The sequence below is a fragment of the Salvelinus sp. IW2-2015 genome, unplaced genomic scaffold, assembly GCF_002910315.2.
Source record: "Salvelinus sp. IW2-2015 unplaced genomic scaffold, ASM291031v2 Un_scaffold1458, whole genome shotgun sequence".
Taxonomy (NCBI): Eukaryota; Metazoa; Chordata; class Actinopteri; order Salmoniformes; family Salmonidae; genus Salvelinus; species Salvelinus sp. IW2-2015.
Genome location: NW_019942920.1, coordinates 30,101 through 55,752, shown reverse-complemented (window position 1 = coordinate 55,752; position 25,652 = coordinate 30,101). Strand labels below are relative to the sequence as shown.

General features: G+C 42.8%; 1 protein-coding gene across 1 annotated transcript; it reads right to left on the bottom strand.

Annotated features, from left to right (window-relative positions):
* Positions 1-6,180: 6,180 nt before the first annotated feature.
* Positions 6,181-18,337, bottom strand: LOC112070913 (ras-related C3 botulinum toxin substrate 3). Its single transcript, XM_024138365.2, has 6 exons — positions 18,130-18,337; positions 16,198-16,269; positions 15,233-15,350; positions 14,997-15,059; positions 14,363-14,522; positions 6,181-6,545 (listed from the first exon to the last, which is right to left on the bottom strand). Exons 1-6 carry the CDS (start codon positions 18,162-18,164, stop codon positions 6,415-6,417), a joined length of 579 nt encoding a protein of 192 aa, XP_023994133.1. The 5' UTR covers positions 18,165-18,337; the 3' UTR covers positions 6,181-6,414.
* Between the last annotated feature and the right edge of the window lie 7,315 nt (positions 18,338-25,652).

The following is a 25,652-nucleotide window of genomic DNA, read 5'->3' as shown; positions in this document are numbered from 1 at the left end:
CCTTGTGAGAATTCGTCGGTGAGTGGGTATCCCGCCTCCACCATCCGTTAAATTGGCCAACGTGCAATCACTGGAGAATAAACTGGATGAGCTAAGTTATTGACTATCCTACCAGCGGGACATTAAACACTGTAATATCTTATGTTTCACAGAGTCGTGGCTGAACAACGACACGGATAATATAGTTGGCTGAGTTTTCCGTGCATCGGTAGGACAGAACAGCCACGTCCGGTAAGACAAGGGGTGGTGGTGTGTGCCTATTTGTCAATAACAGCTTGTGCGCAATGTCTAATAATAAAGGAAGTCTCAAAGTATTGCTCGCCTGAGGTAGAGTACCTCATGATAAACTGCAGACCAAATTATCTACCAAGAGAGTTCTCATCTATATTTTTTGTAGCCGTCTATTTACCACCACAAATCGATGCTGGCACTAGGACCGCACTCAACGAGCTGTAAAATGCCATAAGCAAACAAAAAAATGCTCATCCAGAAGCGCCGCTCCTAGTGGCCGGGGACGTTAATGCAGGCAAACTTAAATCCGTTTTACCTCATTTCTACCAGAATGTCACAAGTGCAACCAGAGAAGACCATCTTTACTCCACACACAGGGACGAGTACAATGCTCTCCCTCGGCCTCCATTTGGCAAATCTGACCATAATTCTATCCTCCTCCTGATTGCTGCTTACAAGCAAAAACTAAAGCAGGAAGTACCAGTGACTCACTCAATACGGAAGCGGTCAGATGACATGGATGATCAAGCCGACTCTTTTCTCTGTATACATCAATGATGTTGCTCTTGCTGCTGGTGATTCTCTGATCCACCTCTACGCAGACGACACCATTCTGTATACTTCTGGCCCTTCTTTGGACAGTGTTAACAAACCTCCAGACGAGCTTCAATGCCATACAACACTCCTTCCGTGGCCTCCAACTGCTCTTAAATGCAAGTAAAACAAAATGCATGCTCTTCAACCGATCGCTGCCCGCACRCGCRCYRCCYWCTAGCATCACCACTCTGGACGGTTCTGACTTAGAATATGTGGACAACTACAAATACCTAGGTGTCTGGTTAGACTGTAAACTCTCCTTCCAGACTCACATRAAYCWTCTCCAATCCAAAATGAAATCTATAATCAGCTTCCTATTTCCCAACAAAGCATCCTTCACTCATGCTGCCAAACATACTCTCGTAAAACTGACCATCCTACCGATCCTTGACTTTGGCGATGTCATTTACAAAATAGCGTACAACACTCTAACCAGCAAACTGGATGTAGTCTACCACAAGGCCATCCGTTTTGTCATCAAAGCCCCATATACTACCCACCACTGCGACCTGTATGCTCTCGTTGGCTGGCCCTCGCTTCATATTCATCTCCAAACCCACTGGCTCCAGGTCATCTACAAGTCTTTTATGTAAAGCCCCGCCGTATCTCAGGTCACCATAGCAGCACCCACAGCACGCGCTCCAGCAGGTATATTTCACAGGTCATCCCCAAAGCCAACTCCTCCTTTGGCCGCCTTTCCTTGACTGGATTCGAATTGCAAAAATCACTGAAGCTGGAGAATGACATCTCCCTCACTAGCTTTAAGCATCAGCTGTCAGAGCAGCTTACCGATCCTTGCACCTGTGCACAGCCCATCTGTAAATAGCCCACCCAACTACCTCATCCCCATATTGTTATTTTAGCTCCTTTGCACCCCAGTATCTCTACTCGCACATTCATCTTCTGCACATATATCACTCCAGTGTTTAATTGCTAAATTGTAATTATTTCGCCACTACGGCCTATATATTGCCTTACCTCCCTAATCTTACTACATTTGCACACACTGTATACAGATTTTTCTATTGTGTTATTGACTGTATGTTTGTTTATCCCATGTGTAACTCTGTTGTTGTTTGTGTCGCACCGCTTTGCTTGATCTTGGCCAGGTCGCAGTTGTAAATGAGAACATGTTCTCAACTGGCCTACCTGGTTAAATAAAGGTAAAATAAAAAAAATTATGCTACAGGACTGGTTTTGCTAGCACAGACTGGAATACGTTCCAGGATTCATCCAATGGCATTGAGGAATATACCACCTCAAATCACCGGCTTTATCAAGAAGTGCATTGACGACGTCGTCCCCACAGTGACCGTACGTATATATTCCAACCAGAAGCCATGGATTACAGGCAACATCCGCACCGAACTAAAGGCTAGAGCTGCCGATTTCAAGGAGCGGGACACGGAAAAAATCCTACTATGCCCTCAGACAAACCATCAAACAGGCAAAGTGTCAATACAGGACTAAGATTAAATCCCACCTGGACAAAAGGAACACCTATGTGAGAATGCTGTTCATTGACTACAGCTCAGCGTTCAACACCATAGTMCCCACAAAGCTCATCACTAAGCTAAGGACCCTGGGACTAAACACCTCCCTCTGCATCTGGATCCTGGATGTCCTGACGGGCRGCCTCCAGGTAGTAAGGGTAGGAAACATCACATCTACCACACTGATCCTCAACACAGGGGCCCCTCAGGGGTGCGTGGTTAGTCTCCTCCTGTACTCCTTGTTCACCCACAACTGCGTGGTCAAGCACGACTCCAACACCATCATTAAGTTTGTTGACGACACAACGGTGGTAGGCCTGATCACCGACAACAATGAGACAGCCTCTAGGGAGGAGGTCAGAGACCTGGCAGTGTGGTGCCAGGACAACAACAACTTCTCCCAAAACGTAAGCAAGACAAAGGAGCTGATCGTGGACTACAGGAAAAGGAGGGCCAAACACACCCCCATTCACATCGACGGGTCTGTAGTGGAGCAGGTCGAGAGTTTCAAGTTCCTTGGTGTCCACATCAGCAACAAACTATCATGGTCCACTCCAAACACACCAAGACAGTTGTGAAGAGGGCACGACAACACCTTTTCCCTCTCAGGAGACTGAAAAGACTTGGCATGGGTCCCCAGATCTTTCAAAGGTTCTACAGCTGCACCATCAAAAGCATCCTGACCATTTGCATCACCTCCTGGTATGGCAACTGCTCGGCATTCGAGCATAAAACACTACAGAGGGTAGTGCGTATGGCCCAGTACATCACTGGGGCCAAGCTTCCTGCCATCCAGGACCTATATACTGGGCAGTATCAGAGGAAAGCACCCCAAAAATTGTCAAAGACTCCAGTCACCCAAGTCATAGACTGTTCTCTCTGCTACCGCATGGCAAGCGGTACCGGAGCACCAAGTCTAAGTCCAAAAGGCTCCTTAGCGTCCCACATATCCCAGAGAAGTTAACGTCCCACTTGGCCAAAAGCCAGTAAAAATGCAGAGTGCCAAATTCAAATAAATTACTATAAAAATCAAACTTTCATGAAATCACACATGAAAGATACCAAATTAAAGCTACACTTGTTGTGAATCCAGCCAACATGTCAGAATTCAAATAGGCTTTACGACGAAAGCACACCAAATGATTATGTTAGGTCAGAGCCAAGTCACAGAAGAACACAGCCATTTTTCCAGCCAAAGAGAGGAGTAACAAAAAGCAGAAATAGAGATAAAATTAATCACTAACCTTTGATGATCTTCATCAGATGACACTCATAGGACTTCATGTTACACAATACATGTATGTTTTGTTCGGTAAAGTTCATATTTATATCCAAAAATCTTAGTTTAGGCGGGACGCTACTGTCTCACTTGGCCAAAAGCCAGAGAAAATGCAGAGCGCCAAATTCAAATAAATTACTATAAAAATCTAACTTTCATAAAATCACATATGAAAGATACCAAGTTAAAGCTACACTGGTTGTGAATCCAGCCAACGTGTCAGAATTCAAATAGGCTTTTCGACGAAAGCAAATGATGCTATTATCTGAGGATAGCAACAGAGTAAACAAAGAGAGAGAAGCATATATTTCAACCCTGCAGGCACGACACAAAACGCAGAAATAAAAAATGTAATTCATGCCTTACCTTTGACGAGCTTCTGTTGTTGGCACTCCAATATGTCTCATAAACATCACAAATGGTCCTTTTGTTCGATTAATTCGGTCGATATATGTCCATTTATTTGGCGCGTTTGATCCAGAAAAACACCGGTTCCAACTTGTGAAACGTGACTACAAAATATCTCAAAAGTTACCTGTAAACTTTGCCAAAACATTTCAAACTACTTTTCTAATACAACTTTAGGTATTTTTTAACGTAAATAATCGATAAAATTGAAGACGGGATGATCTGTGATCAATACAGGATTAAAACAAACTGTGCTAGCTTTCTGGTCACGCGCCTCTAACTAACTGTAAACTTCCAGTGAACCTCGTTCAAGATGGCCGTACTTCTTCATTACACAAAGGAAAAAACCTCAACCAATTCCAAAGACTGTTGACATCCAGTGGAAGCGGTAGGAACTGCAAGAAGGTCAATTAGAAATCTGTATTCCCAATGAAACCCCATTGAAAAGAGAGTGACCTAAAAAAAAAAAAGAAGATCTGAATGGTTTGTCCTCGGGGTTTTGCCTGCTAAATAAGTTATGTTATACTCACAGACATGATTCAAACAGTTTTAGAAACTTCAGAGTGTTTTCTATCCAAATCTACTAATAATATGCATATCTTATCTTCTGGGAATGAGTAGCTGGCAGTTGAATTTGGGTATGCTTTTCATCCAAACGTGAAAATGCTGCCCCCTATCCTAGAGAAGTTAACAGCTTCTACCCCCAAGCCATAACACACAATTCACCAAAATGGCCACCRGGACTATTTGCKTTGACCCCCCCCCCCCCCCCAKCCCTTTTATTTTTTACACTGCTGCTACTCGCTGTTTATTATCTATGCATATTCACTTTACCCCTACCTACATGTACAAATTACCTCAACTAACCTGTACCCCCGCACATTGACGCGGTACCTGTACCCCCTGTATATAGCCTCGTTATTGTAATTTTATTGTGTTACACTTTTTACTTTAGTTTATTTAGTAAATATTTTCTTAACTCCATTTTCTTAAAACTGCATTGTTTAGGGGCTTGTAAGCATTTCACGGTAAGGTCCACAACCGTTGTATTCAGAGCATGTGCCAAATACAATTTTATTTTATTTGATGACAGAGAAGAATGCATTCCAGTATCTCACCACCAGAGGGGACGAAACAGTTATACTGCAGGTCTACAACAACCACAGAAACGCACTCGTTAATTAATTACATTGTTTTGCGATATGAGACCTCTAGATTAAAAGTGAGTTACTAGTTAGGTTTCCATCCAATTGGCTGCAGATTTTTATGCACAAATTCTAAAATCCACTTTCAACAAATGTGCAGTTTCCCACCAGAGATATGTTTCAATCAAATTGACTTGTAGATAAAAGTCTGTGTGATGACGTTGGGCACATAAAAATTACTTTTGCGGTTAAATTCCCATGTTCCGAATACAAGTCCATTGCATTCAACTCAAAAACATTTTTTGTTGTTGTTAAATAGCAAATGTGCCCACTCTGGTATGGGCATGTGCGCTCAAGACAACAGTTTGCAGATGCAGTGCGGGTATTCCATGACAGTTAATATATCAATATTTGCACATGAAAGTGTTTCCACTAAAAAGGTTGGATGGAAACCTGGTTAGTATTATCCTTTTCTTTTGGAATTAAAGAGCCACTACAATACAGTAATAGTACCAGAAACGTGACACTGTGTGACATTTGACTCTCTCACACATACAGTGACATGCATGAGTAGATTCAAATAATTGGAAAATTAAGACAGATCGTTTAAACCAATACAAGCACCTCCATCAGAGGCATTCCTCAGGTAGCCAGGTTGTACAGCTCCCATGTTTGTCATTCTTGTCTGTTTGTCATATTATTCACTTCAGAGTAGGGTGAAATTGCCCCTAATCACTGATCTAAGGTCATGTGTTTTTTCGCCGTAATGGTCAAGTTTGGGACTTGAGGTGGGAACACTGATCCTAGATCTGTACCTAAGGGCAACTTCAACCCAGAGCGACAGATTCACAGTACAGACTGTTTTGAGTCCTGTATCAACTCAAGCTAACAGGACTGAGAGGGAGCAGGGTTGTATGAGTGAGAGTAGACACCTTAACTGTCCACAGAGGAGTGCTTTCCTCTGTGTAAAACAAACAAATGGCAACACATCTTTACACCCGATCAAATTGTTTTCCTACTGTAAAAAAAATGCCWGTATTTATTTCTCTTGGGGCCAATTCCTAACTTGAGATCAAATATTCCATTGACATGAATCGATTATTTACACAAACGTCAGTTAAATTTCCGTTACGTGGTGTTTCAAGTTAGGACTTGTCCCGAAGAGAAGTAGTGATTGTTATGGTGATGTTTTAGTGTACCAGATGTATCGTCATGACGATGGCCACTATGTTGGAGGTTTATCCTGGAACAATAAGAGCCCTCAGAACACTGTGCACCTCTTGCCCCTCTTCTTGACGGGTGGGGGGCACAGCACAGCACGGATGGCCTCGTCAAATACCGTCTTCAACCCTCGCTGGGTCAGGGCCGAGCACTCCAGGTACTTCACAGCACCTGACCGCCACACACAAACAAACATCTTTATTACACATCTATAATAAAATTAAGTATTTTATCCATTAGTTCATCTGACACTTAGTAAATAGATAAAGGGCTTAATTGCCAAAATCTTGCACTATCCCTTTAAAAAGGTACAGACTCAGAAATATGACATCAAGCACAGAGGGTCACTTGCTGTTTGGGGCAATACCCTGTGAAAATAACCACCCCTTCCGCTATATTTCGGTATCATATCCCCTAATCTTTTGAATGGGCTTCACGATTKTATCAAATTTGTGAAAACGCTGTAATTTTTTATATATACAGTACCAGTGAAAAGTTTGGACACACCTACTTTATTGTAGAATAATAGTGAAGACATCCAAACTATGAAATAACACATGGAATCAAGTAGTAACTGAAAAAGTGTTAACAAATCAAAATATATTTGAGATTCTTCAAAGTAGCCACCCTTTGCTAAGATGACAGCTTTGCACACTCTTGGTATTTTGTCAACCAGCTTCATTAGGTACAGTAGTAGGTAGTCACCTGGAATGCATTTCAATTAACAGGTGTGCCTCGTTAGACAGCTTTTAAATTAAAAAAAAAACAGGCGCAGCAGCCTCTTTCTCGCTCTCTCATGAAGCAACGCCCACCTCTACAAGTACCCCGTCTAATCCAATAGCGTGGTTATATGCAAATAAAATCACATCAATCCAAATAACCTCCGCGGAACCTTGGGACAAGCAGGCAGAAAGAAACAGAAAGATGTGACCGCAGTTCAACTGTTAATATCACAGATATACTGGTGACTAAGCTCTTTGTTTATATGGCTTGTTTAAAAAAATTATAACGTTGACTCTAAAAACTGTTTATTGAAAAACGACTGGACTGAACAGTTTTTAATTCATTCTCCCCGCAACTAGCACAAAACCAATGTGCCGGATATGCAGCAAGTCCTTAACTCTTGTAAAAAGTGCCAATGTTAGGCGCCATTATGACACCAGGCATAGTAAATTCGATCAGATGTATCCCCTACACACACACAGGCGAGAACAAACAAGATTAACCAATTCAAATCCCAATATGAAAAAGGTCCACCAAAGTCCTTGTCAATTCCCTGACAGACTAACAACGTGCAATGGAGTGTTCACTGAGGATAGCTTGGGTTTTGGGGAAACACAAAAACTTTTTCAGACGCTGAGATGGTAAAAGGATGCATGTGTGAAGATGCTGACACCTTCCTTGAAGGTGAACAAAAAGGATGAGCTCAGAGAAAAGATCAAACAGATCGTGCTGTCAGATTCACAGCAATGAGGAGAACTGAAATATTAGCTGAAGATTTAACTTCACCATTTGATGCGGTCATTCAGAACGCACCATGCATTTCATTATCTCTTGATGAAATCAACAGATAACACTGATAATGCCCAGCTTCTGGTGTTCGTCAGATTATTTTACGAAAAACAAAGYAGGAATTCTGTGAGGAGCTGTTGGGCTTAACCCATCTAGAAGCACACACACAGGGAGAGMATATCCATGAGGCCATCAAAGGGATGCTGACAAAAAGGGGGACAGATCTGATGTCCGTGGTCTCCACCACCACAGATGGAGCTCCAGCCATGACAGGAAGAGGGAGGGGACTGGTTGCACGTTTGAAAGAGGACCACCCTGACATCATGTGACTGCATCATCCATCAATCTGTCCTGTGTGCCAGTCTGGGAAAATAGTATTCTGAGGTCATGACGACAATGAAACTGATCAACTTTTTGAGAGCAACATCATCCCTACAACATCACCCGAGGCATTATGACAGAGGCCAATGCCAGTTGATGACTTACTACTGCACAACAATGTCAGATGGCTCAGCAAAAGCAGAGTTTTGGAACACTTTTGGGGCATTCAGGAGAAAATAAAKGTTTTTTTATCAGAGCAAAAGAGTGACAAGGCAACTCAGTTTGAGTTTTTGGAAGATGAAGAGAAGATGGAAACAGTTGCATTTTTGACAGACATTACATCACACCTTAATCAACTGAATGTTAAACTGCAGGGATGGGACAACACAGTGTGTGATATGATAACAGCAGTCCGGGCTTTCCAGGAGACAGAGGTTTCCAACCATGTAGATTTCATCCAGAAGCTGATGGATAACTTCAAGGCACGCTTTGATGACTTCGCTGTTGGAAGAGAACTGCTGCTGCTCATCCAGAACCACTTCAAAAATGTGTGGTCAAAAATGTGACAAAGTTGTAGATGTTACATCACTGAAATGGAAATGATTAAGCTGCAAGAAAATGTGTTTTTAAAGGAGCAGGCTGGTGATTGTGATCCTGTCACTTTCTGGGGAAAGATGGTGACTGCAGCTGATGTCCCTGTTCTCAAGATACTGGCACTATACATCCTGAATGTGTTTGGCTCCACATACAGCTGTGAATCAGCCTTCTCCACAATTAACAAATACCACACCAGGCTCCCCAATGAACACCTGCACCAGTGTCTCAGAGTTGCTCTCACACCATTTGTGCCAAAGTTCAAAGCTTTGGCAAGAGACAGAAAGTGTCATTTCTCTCATTGATGCAATGGCCCAGAGTGAATTGTACATGAATATTCCATGGCCCACAGTAACGTTCTGTGCATTCAGATAGTTATTTTTGTTCAACTCTCCTTTGTTCTTCAGAAAACAGACTTTATTTAACAAAACATGTAAGTTAATTCAAGGCTCATGTACAATGGTTCACAATGCACTGTTTGCCTAGACAATTATGCAACTACTTTTGTTCTTCAGCAATGTTACACATTTAGATTCGAAAGAAGTTGTAATTAATTCAAGTTCTTAGTATCATTTCATGTATTTAATGTACATTTTATATAACAACATGTTTCCTAAGTCGTAGACGACTAGGTTTGTTACTACGCTGTACCACAGCGCCGATAAAGGACGATATCCATCCGGACCTTTGCCACCTAGGAAATTTATGTCATTGGACCTTCTCAAATAGTAGTTGAGTACCCCTGCACTATAGCATAGCATATTAACCAAATCCAAATCTGCCAAGACCCCAAATCATCACACCGAATGTGACGTCAGAGTGCGCAGCTGAACACTGCATGCTGGAAATACTCCGTTTGTTATATTTGACAAAAACATAACCAATATTCGTTAAATATAAATACTGAACCTGTTTTAGTGTGGATTCCGCAACACGGTTAGCTTTTAACAGCTACYACTGCTATTTCTTGTCCCGGAATCCCACTTAACAGACAGGTTGAAGCCTGCTTGACAGAGCTGCTAAGCTGCTAGCCATCAAGCTAACGAAGTTAGTCCCAGATGAGTTTTCCAATGGAGCCCTCGGTCTACGCATTGTTTCAGGACAAACCGGATCACTCAGAGTTACAATGCGGCAATTGTTTGCTTGCCAAGGATTATAGGCATGAGGTGGCTTCCTTGATCACGCATGTTGCCAGTCCACGTAAGAAACTGGGGAAAACGCAGAGTGGAATGATGACCTTTTCTACGCCGGTGGCTGGATGGCGTTTGCGCTTGTTGGATGCATCTCCGCCTTGTCGTTTGTCGTTATCCGACTGGCCGGTGTTGCCTGGAGCTCCTCCATCTTATAGCGGAGTCGAAGGAGCACAGCAAGAGGAGCAAGGCAATCAACGATGGTCGCATGTCACGAGCCGTGGAAGCTAAAGACAGCGGCCTCCCACAAAGCAGTCTACACTCCCACCGAGAGGTCCGGAGGATTCAAATAATGAATTGTTTCGCCATCCAGGAGCTTGATCTTGCTGCACCTTCGCCGCTGGGGGTACCGGTGTCTGCGGCCGCAGTGCCTACTCCTACGATTTCAAAGTCGACGTTGGCAACCTTCCGTCCCTGCTCTGAATTGAGGGGGACCTCTCCATCTGTTGGAGGCCTGCACCATCCTGTGAAGCATGGGAGTGGGCGGATTTCCTCGTCCTTCTCGCCAGCCGTGATTTTGGGCAGCTCCATGGTAAGAAATGTGACTGTTCCTATTCCGGAGCTCGAGTAAATTACATTACTAAGCTGCTCCCGAATGTACTACATCAGGGKAAATTGATTCTATCGTAGTCCATGTGGGTTTTAATGACATTATGAAGGACAGCTTTGAACAGTTGAAACTGGATTTTAAAGAGCTGATTGACTCTGCTAGACACTAAAAAAAATACCCATCATATTTGGCCCTGTGCCCTCAATGAATCGTGGCATGAACGCTTTTGCAGGATTCTTTCTCTTCACAACTGGATATCCGATTATTGCAGCTCAAATGGGTGTAAAGTTTGTTGACAATTTCGATACCTTCTGGAAACAAAACACGTTTTATAAGGAGGATGGGATCCACCCAAATCATTTGGGTTCCTGGATCCTTTCACAGCATTATAAGGCTGCATTGAGACAATGACTTATCAATGACCCAGTCCAGCTCATTTAATCCCTACCATTGTGACAGTGAGTTGTCATAATACTTCAGCAAATGTAKATTATCCCAGGGGCGTTGGTAGACACAATGTAAGTAACCTAATGTATGTCCCTCTAACTGCCTTGAATGCCTCTGCTGATCCTACAGCTATTGRATGCTGTAATCATGTTCCTATGAACCAGATTTATACTGTTAGCACTGAGGCGGTGTGCCCTAGTAGGAAGTCCACTGTGTGCAGCTCACCCTGCACTAACATAAATAACATGAGCATCTCTACTTCTGCTAAGCTTCCCAGTAAAGCAATGATAACAAGGAAGCATCCCAGAAGAAAAGTGCTCAAAATAGCCCGTGTTAACATATGTAGCTGAAATCAATAATTTGCTAGTAACAGATGACATTCATATTCTGAAACTCACTTAGTTCTATTGATGATACAGTGGTAGCAATACAAGGTTAACATTAACAGAAAAGACAGAGATGCCAGTGGTGGGGGTGTTGCTGTTTATATTCAGAAACACATTCCTGTAAAGATTAGAGAGGATCTCATGTTAAATACTGTTGAAGTAATATGGCTACAGGTTCATCTGCCTCACCTAAAGCCCATTCTCGTGGGAAGCAGCTATAGACCACCAAGTGTTAACTGTCAGTATCAGGATAACCTGTGAAATTATCATGTATGTGATTTTTTTGCTCTTAACTGACTTGCCTAGTTAAATCAAGGTAAAAAAGAAAATTACTGTAAAAACTGTAAAATCCATGTGGATTGATGAGGAATTTAAAAAAATTATGTTTGAGAGGGATGAGGCTAAAGGAATGGCAAATAAGTCTGGCTGCACAACCAATTGGCAAACGTATTGCAAATTGAGAAATCATGTGACTAAACTGAATAAAAAGAAGAAACTACACTGTGAAACAAAGATAAATGACATAAAGAATGATAGTAAAAAGCTTTAGAGCATCTTAAATTACATTTTGGGAAAAGGGCAAACTCCACCCCATCATTCATTGAATCAGACGGCTCATTTATCACAAAACCAACTGATATTGCCAACTACTTTAATGCTTTCTTTTCATTGGCAAGATTAGCAAACTTAGGGATGACATGCCAGCAACAAACGTTGACACTACACATCAAAGTATATCTGACCAATCTATAAAAGACAAATATTGTAATTTTGAATTCCGTAAAGTGAGTGTGGAAAAGGTGAAACAATTATTGTTGTCTATCAACAATGACAAAACACCAGGGTCTGACAACTTAGAGGGAAAATTACGGAGGATAATAGCGGACGATATTTCCACTCCTATTTGCCATATTTTCAATTTAAGCCCACTAGAAAGTGTGTGCCCTCAGGCCTGGAGGGAAGCAAAAGTAATTATGTTAACTAAGAATAGTAAAGCCCCCTTTACTGGCTCAACTAGCCGACCAATCAGCCTGTWACCAACCCTTAGGAAAGTTTTGGAAAAAATTGTGTTTGACCAGATACAATGCTATATTACAGTAAACAAATTGACAACAGAATTTCAGCATGCTTATAGGGATGGACATTCAACAAGCACAGCACTTATACAAATGACTGATGATTGGCTGAGAGAAATTGATGAAAAGATTGTGGGGGCTGTTTTTTTAGACTTCAGTGCGGCTTTTGACATTATCGATCATAGTCTGCTGCCGGAAAAACATATGTTTTATGGCTTTACACCCCCTACTATATTGTGGATAAAGAGTTACCTGTCTAACAGAACACAGAGGGTGTTTTTTAATGGAAGCCTCTCCAACATATAGGAGAAGCTTCTTCAATAAATGGCCACTTTAATAAATGGAACACTAGTCACTTTAATAATGTAACCTTTAATGTTTACATATCTTGCATTACTCATCTCATATGTATATACTGTATTCTATACTATCTATTGCATCTTAGCTTATGCTGCTCGGTCATTGCTCATCCATATATTTATATATTCTTATTCCATTCAATTCCTTATTCCATTAGGTATTTGTTGTGGAAATGTTAGATATTACTTGTTAGATATTGCTGCACTGTCGGAACTAGAAGCACAAGCATTTCGCTACACTCGCAATAACATCTGCTCACCATGTGTATGTGACCAATACAATTTGAACATAATCTAGGTAGAATCAGGAATTCCCCAGGGCAGCTGTCTAGGCCTCTTACTTTTTTCAATCTTTACTAATGACATGCCACTGGCTTTGAGTAAAGCCAGTTTCTATGTATGCGGATGACTCAACACTATACACGTCAGCTACTACAGTGACTGAAATTACTGCAACACTTAACAAAGAGCTGCAGTTAGTTTCAGAGTGGTTGGCAAGGAATAAGTTAGTCCTAAATATTTATAAAACTAAAAGCATTGTATTTGGGACAAATCATTCACTAAACCGCAACTAAATCTTGTAATAAATAATGTGGAATTTGAGCAAGTTGAGGTGACTAAACTGCTTGGAGTAACCCTGGATTTTAAACTGTCATGGTCAAAACATGTTGATACAACAGTAGCTAAGATCAGGTCTGTCCATAATCATAATCAGTCTGTCCATAATAAAGTGCTGCTCTACCTTCTTAACAAAACTATCAACAAGGCAGGTCCTACAAGCCCRAGTTTTGTTCCACTTGGACTACTGTTCAGTCGTGTGGTCAGGTGCCACAAAAAGGGACTTAGGAAAATTACAACTGGTTCAGAACAGGGCAGCACAGCTGGCCCTTGGATATACACAGAGAACTAACAATAATATGCATGTCAATCTCTCCTGGCTCAAAGTGGAGGAGAGATTGACTTCATCACTACTTGTATTTATGAGAGGTATTGACATGTTGAGTGCACCAAGGTGTCTGTTTGGGCTACTGGCGCACAGCTCGGACACCCATGCATACCCCACAAGACATGCCACAAGAGGTCTCTTCACAGTCCCCAAGTCCAGAACAGATTATGGAAYGTTCACAGCACTGCATAGAGCCAGGACTACATGGAACTCTATTCCACATCAAGTAACTGATGCAAGCAGTAAAATGTGATTTAATAAACAGATAAAAATACACTTTATGGAACAGCAGGGACTTTGAAGCAACAAACATAGGCACAGACACATGCATACACACGATTACATACGCACTAGACACACGCATTTTGTATTGTAGATATGTGGTAGTGGTGGAGTAGGGGCCTGAGGGCACACAGTGTGTTGTGAAATCTGTGAATGTATTGCAATGTTTTTAAAATTGTATAACTGCCTTACATTTTGCTGGATCCCAGGAAGAGTAGCTGCTGCCTAATGGCGATCCATAATAAATACAAATACCAATAAAAATAAAAATACATTAGCTGTTCTGAATGTGGGCATGGATGGGCAGACATCCACACAGACTAACCTATCTCCCGTGCCATGGCCAGGCCCTGAGGGTAGGTGATTGGGGACAACTTCTTGTCCCTCAGCCTCTCCATAGTGTCCTTGTCATCTCTCAGATCCAGCTTGGTGCCCACCAGGATGATGGGGGTGTTGGGGCAGTGGTGTCTCACCTCTGGGTACCACTGAGACACGCCACATACAGAGGGCAAAGGTCATTAGGTCAAATATGGAGATCAAGGCTGGGTAGAACAGAACTATAGAAATAAAACCTCTAATCTGATCTAGGGACATAGATGGCTTACAGGACTATTATGGATAGTGAAGAACAGAATAGCAGAACGCAGTAAAATACAATAGAACACCATTAGACACTGCTGAAAAACCTCACACATCCTTTAAAAACACCAAATCAAATTTAGTGAATCATCACTTTGAACCAGAGTCATATACAAAGAGAGTTTGACACACAGAAAGGTGTGTGATGTCATCTAAGAGCACCGTAATGCTTTTGAGTTGAAACCACAATGGCCAAACTCTCTCTATATCAGGACTATAGTTATAGAACATGAACCAGGGAGAGCTATAGATGTGCATCTTTAGGTCAGGCTCGGCAGGTRCCCTGTTCCTGTGTCTGAGCAGGTAGGTTCAGTACTGACCTTAGCTCGGACGTTCTCAAAGGAGGCCGGGCTGACCAAGGAGAAGCATATCAAGAACACATCCTGGGGAGAACCATAGAGAGACAGACCTTAGGATGAAACCACTGAGATCAACCAACCATGGAATCACCTGACTCCACATGGGACAGACTGGAAGAATAGCTCTTCTGCCATTAGTAGATAGCAAATCAATCCTTCGCAGAAAGATAATGGGTTAGAAGCTGTGTGTGTGTTACCGTCTGTGGATAGGACAGTGGTCGGAGTCTGTCGTAGTCTTCCTGTCCTGCTGTATCCCATAGACCCAGATTCACTGGTTTCCCATCGACCATCACATTGGCAGAGTAGTTGTCAAAGCTACAGGGAGAGGAAACCATCTCTTTATGTCCGGATGCCAGCTCTGTGTATAGCGTAGACACCTAAAATACAACTCTGTGTATAGCGTAAATGCCTAAAATACAGCTCTGTGTATAGCGTAGACGCCTAAAATACAGCTCTGTGTATAGCGTAGACGCCTAAAATACAGCTCTGTGTATAGCGTAGACGCCTAAAATACAGCTCTGTGATGTATAGCGTAGACGCCTAAAATACAGCTCTGTGTTATAGCGTAGACGCCTAAAATACAGCTCTGTGTATAGCGTAAGACGCCTAAAATACAGCTCTGTGTTATTAGCGTAGACGCCCTAAAATACAGCTCTGTGTATAGCGTAGACGCCTAAAATACAGCTCTGTGATAGCGCAGACGCCTAAAATACAGCTCTGTGTAATAGTAGACACCAAAAATACAGCTCTGTGTATAGCGTAGACGCCTAAAATACAGCTCTGTGTATAGCGTAGACGCCTAAAATACAGCTCTGTGTATGCGTAGACGCCTAAAATACAGCTCTGTGTATAGCGTAGACGCCTAAAATACAGCTCTGTGTATAGCGGAGACGCCTAAAATACAGCTCTGTGTATAGCGTAGACGCCTAAAATACAGCTCTGTATATAGCGCAGACACCTAAAATACAGCTCTGTGTAATAGTAGACACCTAATATATACAGCTCTGTGTAATAGTAGACACCTAATATATACAGCTCTGTGTAATAGTAGACACCTAATATATACAGCTCTGTGTATAGTATAAATGTAAAATACAAACACTACATAGAGGCAAGCAGACTCACTCGCATCCATGCATTGTGTGTGTGTGTGTGTACTCACACAGTGGGTATGTACTCTCCGGGGAAGGCATTGGTGGTGTAGCTGATCAGCAAACAGGTCTTACCCACAGCCCTGAGAAAAAATCATGGGAAAACTAAAAGATCATTACTTGACACATTGGAAAAAACAGCAAACTAGAATACCATTTGGCCCTAAACAGAGAGTACACAGTGGCAGAATACCTGACCACTGTGACTGACCCAAACTTAAGGAAAGCTTTGACTATTTACAGACTTAAAGGCCTGTCTATAGCCTGTCTTCTGTTGAGAGCCAGGTCTGCCTATGTGCACACTGCCCACAAAATGAGGTGGAAACTGAGCTGCACTTCCTAAACTCCTGCCAAATGTATGACAATATTAGAGACACATATTTCCCTCAGGTTACACAAAGAATTTGAAAACAAAGCCAATTTTGATAAACTCCCATATCTACTGTGTGAAATACCAGTGTGCCACAGCAGCAAGATTTGTGACCTATTGCCTCGAGGGCAACCAGTTAAGAACCAACACCATTGTAAATACAACCCATATTTATTTTCCCCTTTGTACTTTAACTATTTGCACATAATATGACATTTGAAATGTCTTTATTATTTTGGAAATTGTGTGAGTGTAATGTTTACTGTTAATTTGTATGGTTTATTATCTAGTTCACTTGCTTTGGCAATGTCAATATATGTTTCCCATGCCAWTAAAGCCCTTCAATTAAATGTTTTTTAAATAATAAGTAGAGAGACACACACCCTCGCTTTACTCACTGCTAGAGAAAACACAAGCCTAATAATGACCCTAAAAAAAGCTGCTGAGGTAGGTAGACTTCTAGGTAGGCTGGTACTCAGTTTGTGTATGCCTGCTGTCTTTGTCTCTCTCTCAGGTTAAGTATCACACAGACATTGGCCTATTTTCACTTTGCATGAGGGACATACTACTCCCTCACGCCCTACTACCCCATCCCTGTTATCGACAAACACACAACACAGGAAGGGTTGGTGACAGCGGTGTCTGTGTCTGTGCATCCAGTACGTCAGAATGATATGAACAAATTTATGGTGGATTTGCCGGGTAGGAGGTGAATGGTCTGCGTAAGAATGAGTGTATGTGTGGATGAACAGAGGGAGCAGTAGTGAGACAGACTGACAGTTTAAGTGCTACTATAAAACAGATTTGGGGTCATTGACTTTGCTTGGCTGGGTTGGGAGTAAGGAGTATGAGGGAACTGGGAAAGAGGGGGGAGAAGGAGGGAGGGGTAGTGAACATTTTTTTTTTTTGAGCAGGCCACTAAAAGTATATTGTGGGTTGCTCTGGGAATTACAGATTAACATATGAAATATTAATATTACACTAATACTCTGATTGATTAATAACCCTTAGTTTTCACAAATCCTCCAACCGGGATTTGGCATTAGTAAGGCACTGTAGATATCAACATTTAGCCTAGGCMTAGGGGAGTTAAGGACAAAACCAGTCAGATAAAGGATCAATGCTTCCTGTAGTTAACTACATAGACCTGCTGTATCTACATAGACCTGCTGTACCATCTCGCCTTTTTCATACCAACTCCCAAATAATGTAGCTTACATGGTAGTAAATGATGGAAGGAAAATAAAAACGGAATAACTGAATAGATTCCTTCATAAAACATGGGAAGAAAGGGCTGTAAATTGAAATTATAATAAAACAKCGCGTAGAAATTCCTTAGCCCGCATCGTCACTGATGAAGCCTGATTCCCGATGGCCTACAAGGCGAGTATGTTTCCCATAGCATCGCTACAGCCTGGGCGTTTTCTCAGCGTGAAAATACACAACTCCACATTTTACACATCCCGACGTCTCACATTATATTACAATCATCTCCCAAACATGACCGCATCGCTGGTCTCACGCACACACACAGGATGAGGGAATTCTCTTCGTTTATCAATGAGGTTCTTACCCGTCCCCGACCACCACACATTTAATTGCTTGCATTTGCAAAGGTCTAGGCAGTTTCAGAAAGCCTACAGAAGTGGTTGCTGTATCTCACAATGAGCGCTAGCAGTGATTTAGATCTGAAGCGGGTCAGTCCGCTCTGCTTTCGAGCCGCAGTGAAAAGGGTCGGTGACGAGAGACGCCTGAAAACACCAGAAAAGACAGAGCATACTTAAAGGGCCAGTGAGCATCAGAAGTCAATTTTCCCCTTTCTCTTGTTTGAGGAGTTTGTATTTTACCCAGTGTTTCGACAACAACCATGGATTAAAAAGACGGAATCTTTGTTGACAATTTAGCCAAAAATGTATGCAATAATTTTGAAATCCCCCCAAAACATTATTGATAAGATGCACAGTATCAATCAAAAAACTGCAGTGCAATTTTGTTTTTTTAAATAGTACATTACACACCATTAAATGTTTGATTTGTTGAATTGGCAATACAAGCTTAAAATATGATATGTAAATTATTCATTGTCAGTTATTGATATCAGAGACTACATCTTCAAATCTGATGTAGTAGCGTGTGAACACAAAAATGTATTACCTCTCATTCCAAAATCCAGGGCATTAATATAGAGAGAATGTGTTTCCACTGCTCCAGAGTCCAATGGCAGCTCTAGCAGGGCAGAAATTTGACAAACTGACTTGTTGGAAAGGTGGCATCCTATGACGGTGCAACGTTGAAATTCATTGAGCTCTTCAGTACAGGCCATTCTACTGCCAATGTTTGTCTATGGAGATTGCATGGCTGTGGGCTCGATTTTATACACCTGTCAGCAACGGGTCCAGCAACGAAATAGCCGAATCCACTAATTTGAAGGGGGTTTGATGGGAATGTCCACATACTTTGAGTATAGCTGGCTCTCTGGGCCTCGTCCTCTCTCATCCTCTGAATCTCTGCCTCTCTCAGTCTCAGCTTCTCAAACAGAGATGGGATCTCATTCTCCTTATCCAGGATGGCCTCTCTGTGGTTACTGACCAGCACTGTGGGAGAACATGTCACACTCATACAATCACAAACCAATGCAGACAAACACTGGGGAGATGTTTCATTCAAGTGGATGGGATTGTATAAGAGAGAGAAGGACAGGAGGGAAAATAACAGAAGATGGTTCATAGACTGGAGGACAGAGAGAGAGGAGAAATAGATATACAAAGAGGGAGAGTAACAGAGTGACAGAGAGAGAGAGAAGAGAAGAGAAAGGAAGGACAGAGGAAGGAAAAAATAAAATATAAAGACAGAAAGAGACTGCATACCTTTCATCTCTCTCCAGAGCAGCGATGTTCTCCTTCAGTCCTCCCTGAGCAGTACTTTCGGCCTGCAGGTGTCCTATCTGCTCCTTTAGCTCCACTCTGACCTGGCAACCTTCTCCTGGTCCTTACCAGACCTGGCTAACCTCCGCAGCCATCTCCTGGTCCTTACCAGCCCTCGCTACCCTCTGCAACCATCTCCTGGTCTTACCAGACAACTACTGAAGGTGGGAGAGGACAAATTCTCTATATTACACTAGAAAGCAAATATTACCATCCTAGTAAACACACAACCACCACACAACTTTGTCTCTGCCCTTACTCACATGAACATCATTCAGTGCTGAAAATTCACCAACCTGATTATGTCAATCAGTACAAATCAATGTCAGTTATTAGAATCATATTTCCCCAGACAAATGTGATTCTTATTAGACAACTACACTGTACTTGATCTAGGAGTTGTTTCCGTGTGTATAGTTGGTAATTTTGTGCCAGTGGTCTCTCTGACACATTCCCAATCAGACCTGCTGCATCTCCTCTATCCTGCGTCGTATTCCGTCTGTCTCGATGCTCTGCTGTCTGCTATGGTCTGTTTCTGCTGGGAGCAGTGGCTCTGGGACTCATCATGAGACTGACACAACTTCTCCTCTAACCCACTCACACACTGCTGCAGCTCAGACAGAGGGAAGGAGGGYAAGGGAGAGAGATAGGAAAGAGGTGATTAACCACATTGTTACTGCTTTTCCAATGCTCAAGCACATACAAAGCGAGACAGAGGGACAGGCCGACAGACACACAGGTGTATAACGAACCTCCTCCAGGTGAACCTCAGCCCGCACCTTTCCCAGTTCCTTCTCTGACTGGCTTCTCTCTGTAACACAGACAGCCTTGGCCCTGCTCAACTCCTATAGAACAGAAACAGTTACCCAGACTGCCTTGGCCCTGCTCAACTCCTATAGAACAGAAACACAGTTACCCAGACTGCCTTGGCCCTGCTCAACTCCTATAGAACAGAAACACAGTTACCCAGACTACCTTGGCCCTGCTCAACTCTTGCAGGACAGGGACACTCAGTTACACTTCCATGCCGTGTCATCTGGGAACACTTACAGTTGAGGGTTTCTAAACCATCCATTACAGCAAGAGGCTTTGGTATTCCTGGAGGTGATACATTATTAAAACATCAAATATAAAGTGCTCTGTACTGGGTCATATACTGTCTAGGAGCTGCTTGGACTCCTATATAGCTCCTCTGTAGTTTGGACCCCTCTATAGTTCCTCTGTGGTTTGTTACCAGTATTCTCCTCCTCCCTTTCAGTCCCTCTGTTCCTCTCCAGATGCTCTGTGCTTCTTCAATCCCTCCTCCGCCCCTCAGTCCTTCTTTTCCTCTTTCTTTTGTTCCTCCCTGGACCCTCCTCTCCTACCCGCACTGTGCTGTTGCCCTGGCCTGATGGAGCTGTGGGGTGAAATGGGAAACAAGTGAGAACTTTAGGTTACGACCATAACCCCGGTTCTCTGAAAGTATGAGTGAGGTATTTCACTTATGGGATACGTTCCCAGCGTATTCGTCAGAAGCCTTCATTACACTATGCCAGCTATGATTGGTTGGATGTCGAGATGTGTGCGTCGGGGAGTGGCGTCCCTCCTACCCTTTACATGGGCTCCCGAGTGGCGCAGTGGTCTAAGGCACTGCATCTCAGTGCTAGAGGTGTCACTACAGACCCTTGTTCGATTCCAGTCTGTATCACAACCGGCCGTGATTGGTAGTCCCATTTGGCGGCTAACGATTGGTCCAGCGTCGTCCGCGTTAGGGTTTGGCCGGGGGGTTTGGCTGGGGTAGGCCGTCATTGTAAATAAGAATTTGTTTTTAACTGACATCCCTAGTTAAATAACATTTAAAAAATAATATATAACCCTATAAAAAAGGTCAGATGCAGAGTCTCTGAATCATTCAAAATAAGCAACACCTCTTCCTCGCTCATGCAAGGAGGGTGGTCTGGTGAAATACATCACTCATTCTATCAGAGAACCGGTTTTACGGTCGTAACCTCAAGTTCTCTTTCAAGTACAATATTCGTTTCGGTATTTCACTTATGAGATATACTGACTCCTGTACTGCCAGACAAGATCATCCTGACAAACAACTGCCCCGTGACGTTGCTTATCCTGACGACCGTCTGCCTAGTGACGCTGCTTATCCTGACGACCGACTGCCCCGTGACGCCGCTCATTCTGACGACCAACTGCCCTGTGACGTCGCTCATCATGATGACCGACTGCCCCGTGACATCGCTCATCCTGATGACCGACTGCCCCACGGTCGTCAGGATAAGCAACGTCACGGGGCAGTTGTTTGTCAGGATGATCTTGTCTGGCAGTACAGGGGTCAGTATATCCCATAAGTGAAATACCGAAACGAATATTGTGTTGAATATGGTTGAATATGGTGAATATGGTGTTGAACGCTGAGCTATAGTCAATGAACAGCATTCTCACATAGGTGGTCCTTTTGTCCAGGTGAGAAAGGGCAGTGTGGAGTGAAATTGAGATTGTGTCATCTGTGGATCTGTTGGGGTGGTATGCGAATTGGAGTGGGTCTAGGGTGTCCGGGAGGATGCTGTTGATGTGAGCCATCACCAYCCTTTCAAAGCACTTCATGGCTACAGACGTGAGTGCCACGGGGCAGTAATCTTTTAGTCAGATTACCTTCGCTTCCTTGGGCACAGGGACTATGGTGGTCTGCTTGAAACATGTAGGTATTACAGACTCGGACAGSGAGAATTCGTCTGGCCCAGCGGCTTTGTGAATGTTGACCTGTTTAAAGGTTTTGTTCACATCGGCTACCGAGAGCGTTATCACACAGCTGGTGCTCTCATGCATGCTTCAGTGTTGATTGTCTAGAAGCGAGCATAAAATGCATTTAGCTCYTCTGGCAGGCCTGCGTCACTGGGTAGCTCGCATCTGGGTTTCCCTTTGTAGTCCGTAATAGTTTTCAAGSCCTGCCACATCCGACGAGCGTCAGAGCCGGTGTAGTAGGATTCAATCTTAATCCTGTATTGACACTGCTTGTTTGATGGTTCATCTGAGGGCATAGCGGGATTTCTTACTAGCGTCCGGATTAGCCTCCCGCTCCTTGAAAGAGGCAGCTCTAGCCTTTGGCTCGATGTGGATGTTGCCTGTAATCCATGGCTTCTGGTTGGGATATGTACTGTACGTACAGTCACTGTGGGGATGACGTCGTCGATGCACTTATTGATGATGCCGATGACTGATGTGGTGTACTCCTCAAGGCCATTGGATGAATCCCGTAACATATTCCAGTCTGTGCTAGCAAAACAGTCCTGTAGTGTAGCATCTGCGTCATCTGCTCTCAGTGACTGGAGATACACACTGCTCCACATAATAAGTCTCTGTGCCAGTGTGTGTAAGTGAGGGGATCGTAGTCCCCCTTGTCTGTTTATGTAAATCACAACGGTGGTATTGTCTGTTCTGAATAGAACATGTCGAACCTCCAGAATTGGGAGAAATTACTTTAATGTAGGGACACTGCAAGGATTTCCAGGCAGTTTATGTTTGTAGAACGGAGATGGGGTCCCCATGCCCGGTTAACCGTTCTGCCCTTGTGGGTCGCACCGCAACCCGAGAGAGATGCGTCCGTCGTGACTACCTTTCTCACTAAAACAGTTCCCATCTGGACACCCTTTGACAGAAACTGAGATCTGTACACGGTCTGTCTCTTATACACATCTAGATGTGTATAAGAGACAATGTTATTGCGGGTGTAGTGAAATGCTTGTAAACGTATGTTTGTGACGTATTAAGCACAGACCTAGAGAAGAGACCCAGCGCTGAAACCCTCTCCTATTCAAGTGTCCTAATAGAATGACTACGAAAGCCGATGCCATCAAACCTAGCAGCTGTCTCTTATACACATCTAGATGTGTATAAGAGACAGGCACATGTTATTGCGGGTGTAGTGAAATGCTTGTAAACGTATGTTTGTGACGTATTAAGCACAGACCTAGAGAAGAGACCCAGCGCTGAAACCCTCTCCTATTCAAGTGTCCTAATAGAATGACTACGAAAGCCGATGCCATCAAACCTAGCAGCCTTAAGCATGTTTTGAAAGAGATCATGATCTCTCTGCGAAACAGTGCTTGGCAATTCTGGAATGTTCTTATATGTTCCACTGAGAGACAAGCTTTGAACGATACCTAATCTAGGGTTAGACCTAGGAAAGAGATTGTTTGTGTGCGAATCAGAACGCTATTGTCACGACTTCCGCCGAAGTCTGTCCCTCTCCTTGTTAGGGCGGCGTTCGGCGGTCGACGTCACCGGCCTTCTAGCCATCGCCGATACACTTTTCATTTTCCATTTGTTTTGTCTTTGTCTTACACACCTGGTTTCAATTCCCCAATTACTTGTTCATTATTTAACCCTCTGTTCCCCCATCTTTGTTTGTGAGTAATTGTTTGTATGTAATACGGTCCGTTATGTGGGCTCGTTTTATTGTATTGTATTTGTCTATTTTTGAGTAAATTACGTTTATTTACTCATGTCTGCTGTCGTGCGCCTGACTCCTCTACACAAGCTACACACAGATCGCATTACAGCTATTTACTGTGTTTATTTTGAAACCTAGAAATGTCAGGTATTCCAAGAGCAGCTAACTTTGTTCCAAGACATCCTGTCTTGATTGAGAGCACAGCAGCCAATCGTCTAAGTACATCATCACCCGAATGCCCCTCTCTCTGAGTGGAGCTATGGCTCCGTCGGTACACTTCGTAAAAACCTGAGGTGATAGTGAGATGCTGGGAGGACCAGAAATTCATAGATTACACCTTGAAAAGCGAATCTGAGAAATGTCCTGTGAGGAGGGTATATTGAGATGTGAAAGTAAGCACCCTTCAGGTTGACAGATATGAACCAATCACCTGGGCGCACAGAACGTAGCAGAGCAGTGTGTCAACATTCTGAACATGTACTTTCTCATGTGCCTGTTCAGAGCACGTAGATCTAGGATCGGGCGTATGCCGCCCCCATTTGAGCAAGTCCTGAAAATCAGATTTATTGAATTKTCCATTTGGTCTATATTAAAGGGCACTTCATTTRATATAACAGGCTTTTAAAATGCCATATTTGTGCACAATTTCTACTATATCAAAGGAACGCAAAAGGCACTCATTTCATGGAATGACCCAGTAAACGTTAAGTTCTGCCCATTAAACGTTGGTTGCAATGCTCTCATCAAGTTTGTTTGTTTATTTGTCAAATGCCCATGAAAGACACAGAGTCACTACATGACAGATAATGTAATATGTTTGTAGTCATTTTTGTAGTAATTTAAAAGCATGTTAGTGCTTTTGGTGTGTCAAGTACAATAAAAATGCATTTGACAAAATGTATTTTAGAGGCGGCAGAATTAGAATACTTGGAGGCGTGGCTTGTTGAGGCGTTGCTTTCTCTTAGTGCTTTTGGGCTTCCAATGAAATGGATTGTCAGGCCAGTTCATGTGTTATGTTGTGTTCTATGATTAAAAGCTTTGCTTGTATACTGCCAGTTCTGCAGTTTTAATGAGACTGTCACGCCTGCTCCCGTTCTTCCCCCCTGGCGCTCTAGGGTGCCAGGCTGCCCTCTGCATTACGCACTCCTGTCACCATCATTTACGCACACCTGCCTTCCCTCGTCACACGCTTCAGCGATATTGGACTCACCTGGAGTCACTCAATCACCTGTTTATTACCTCCCCTATATTTGTCAGTTCCCCAGCTCTGTTCCCCGCTGCTGCATTGTTTGTCATATGTCCGTGTTACCTGTGTGCTGACGCTGTTCCTGTCTTGTTCTATGTCTGTTCCCGAATAAATGTCTGACTCCCCGTACCTGCTTCTCCTGTCCGGCGTTGGTCCTTACAGAGACTGATGTGATACTGAAGAGCCTGTTAAAGTTAAATTGTTGAGTCAACATTGTGTTACAATATGATATGGCCAGATCTTCATACTTGCTATACATTTTTATAAAATAATATATTTATTACAACATACACGTCGGAATACATGTTGGAATATATTTTATACAACATTTCCAAATACATCAAAACATTTTTTTTGCAAATATATCGATAAATACATGTGAAAATATATTCTAAAATATATTCTTGAATGTATTTCTGAATGTATTTTGAAATACATTAAAAACATTTTACAATGCGTTTAACATATATTGTAATATGCAT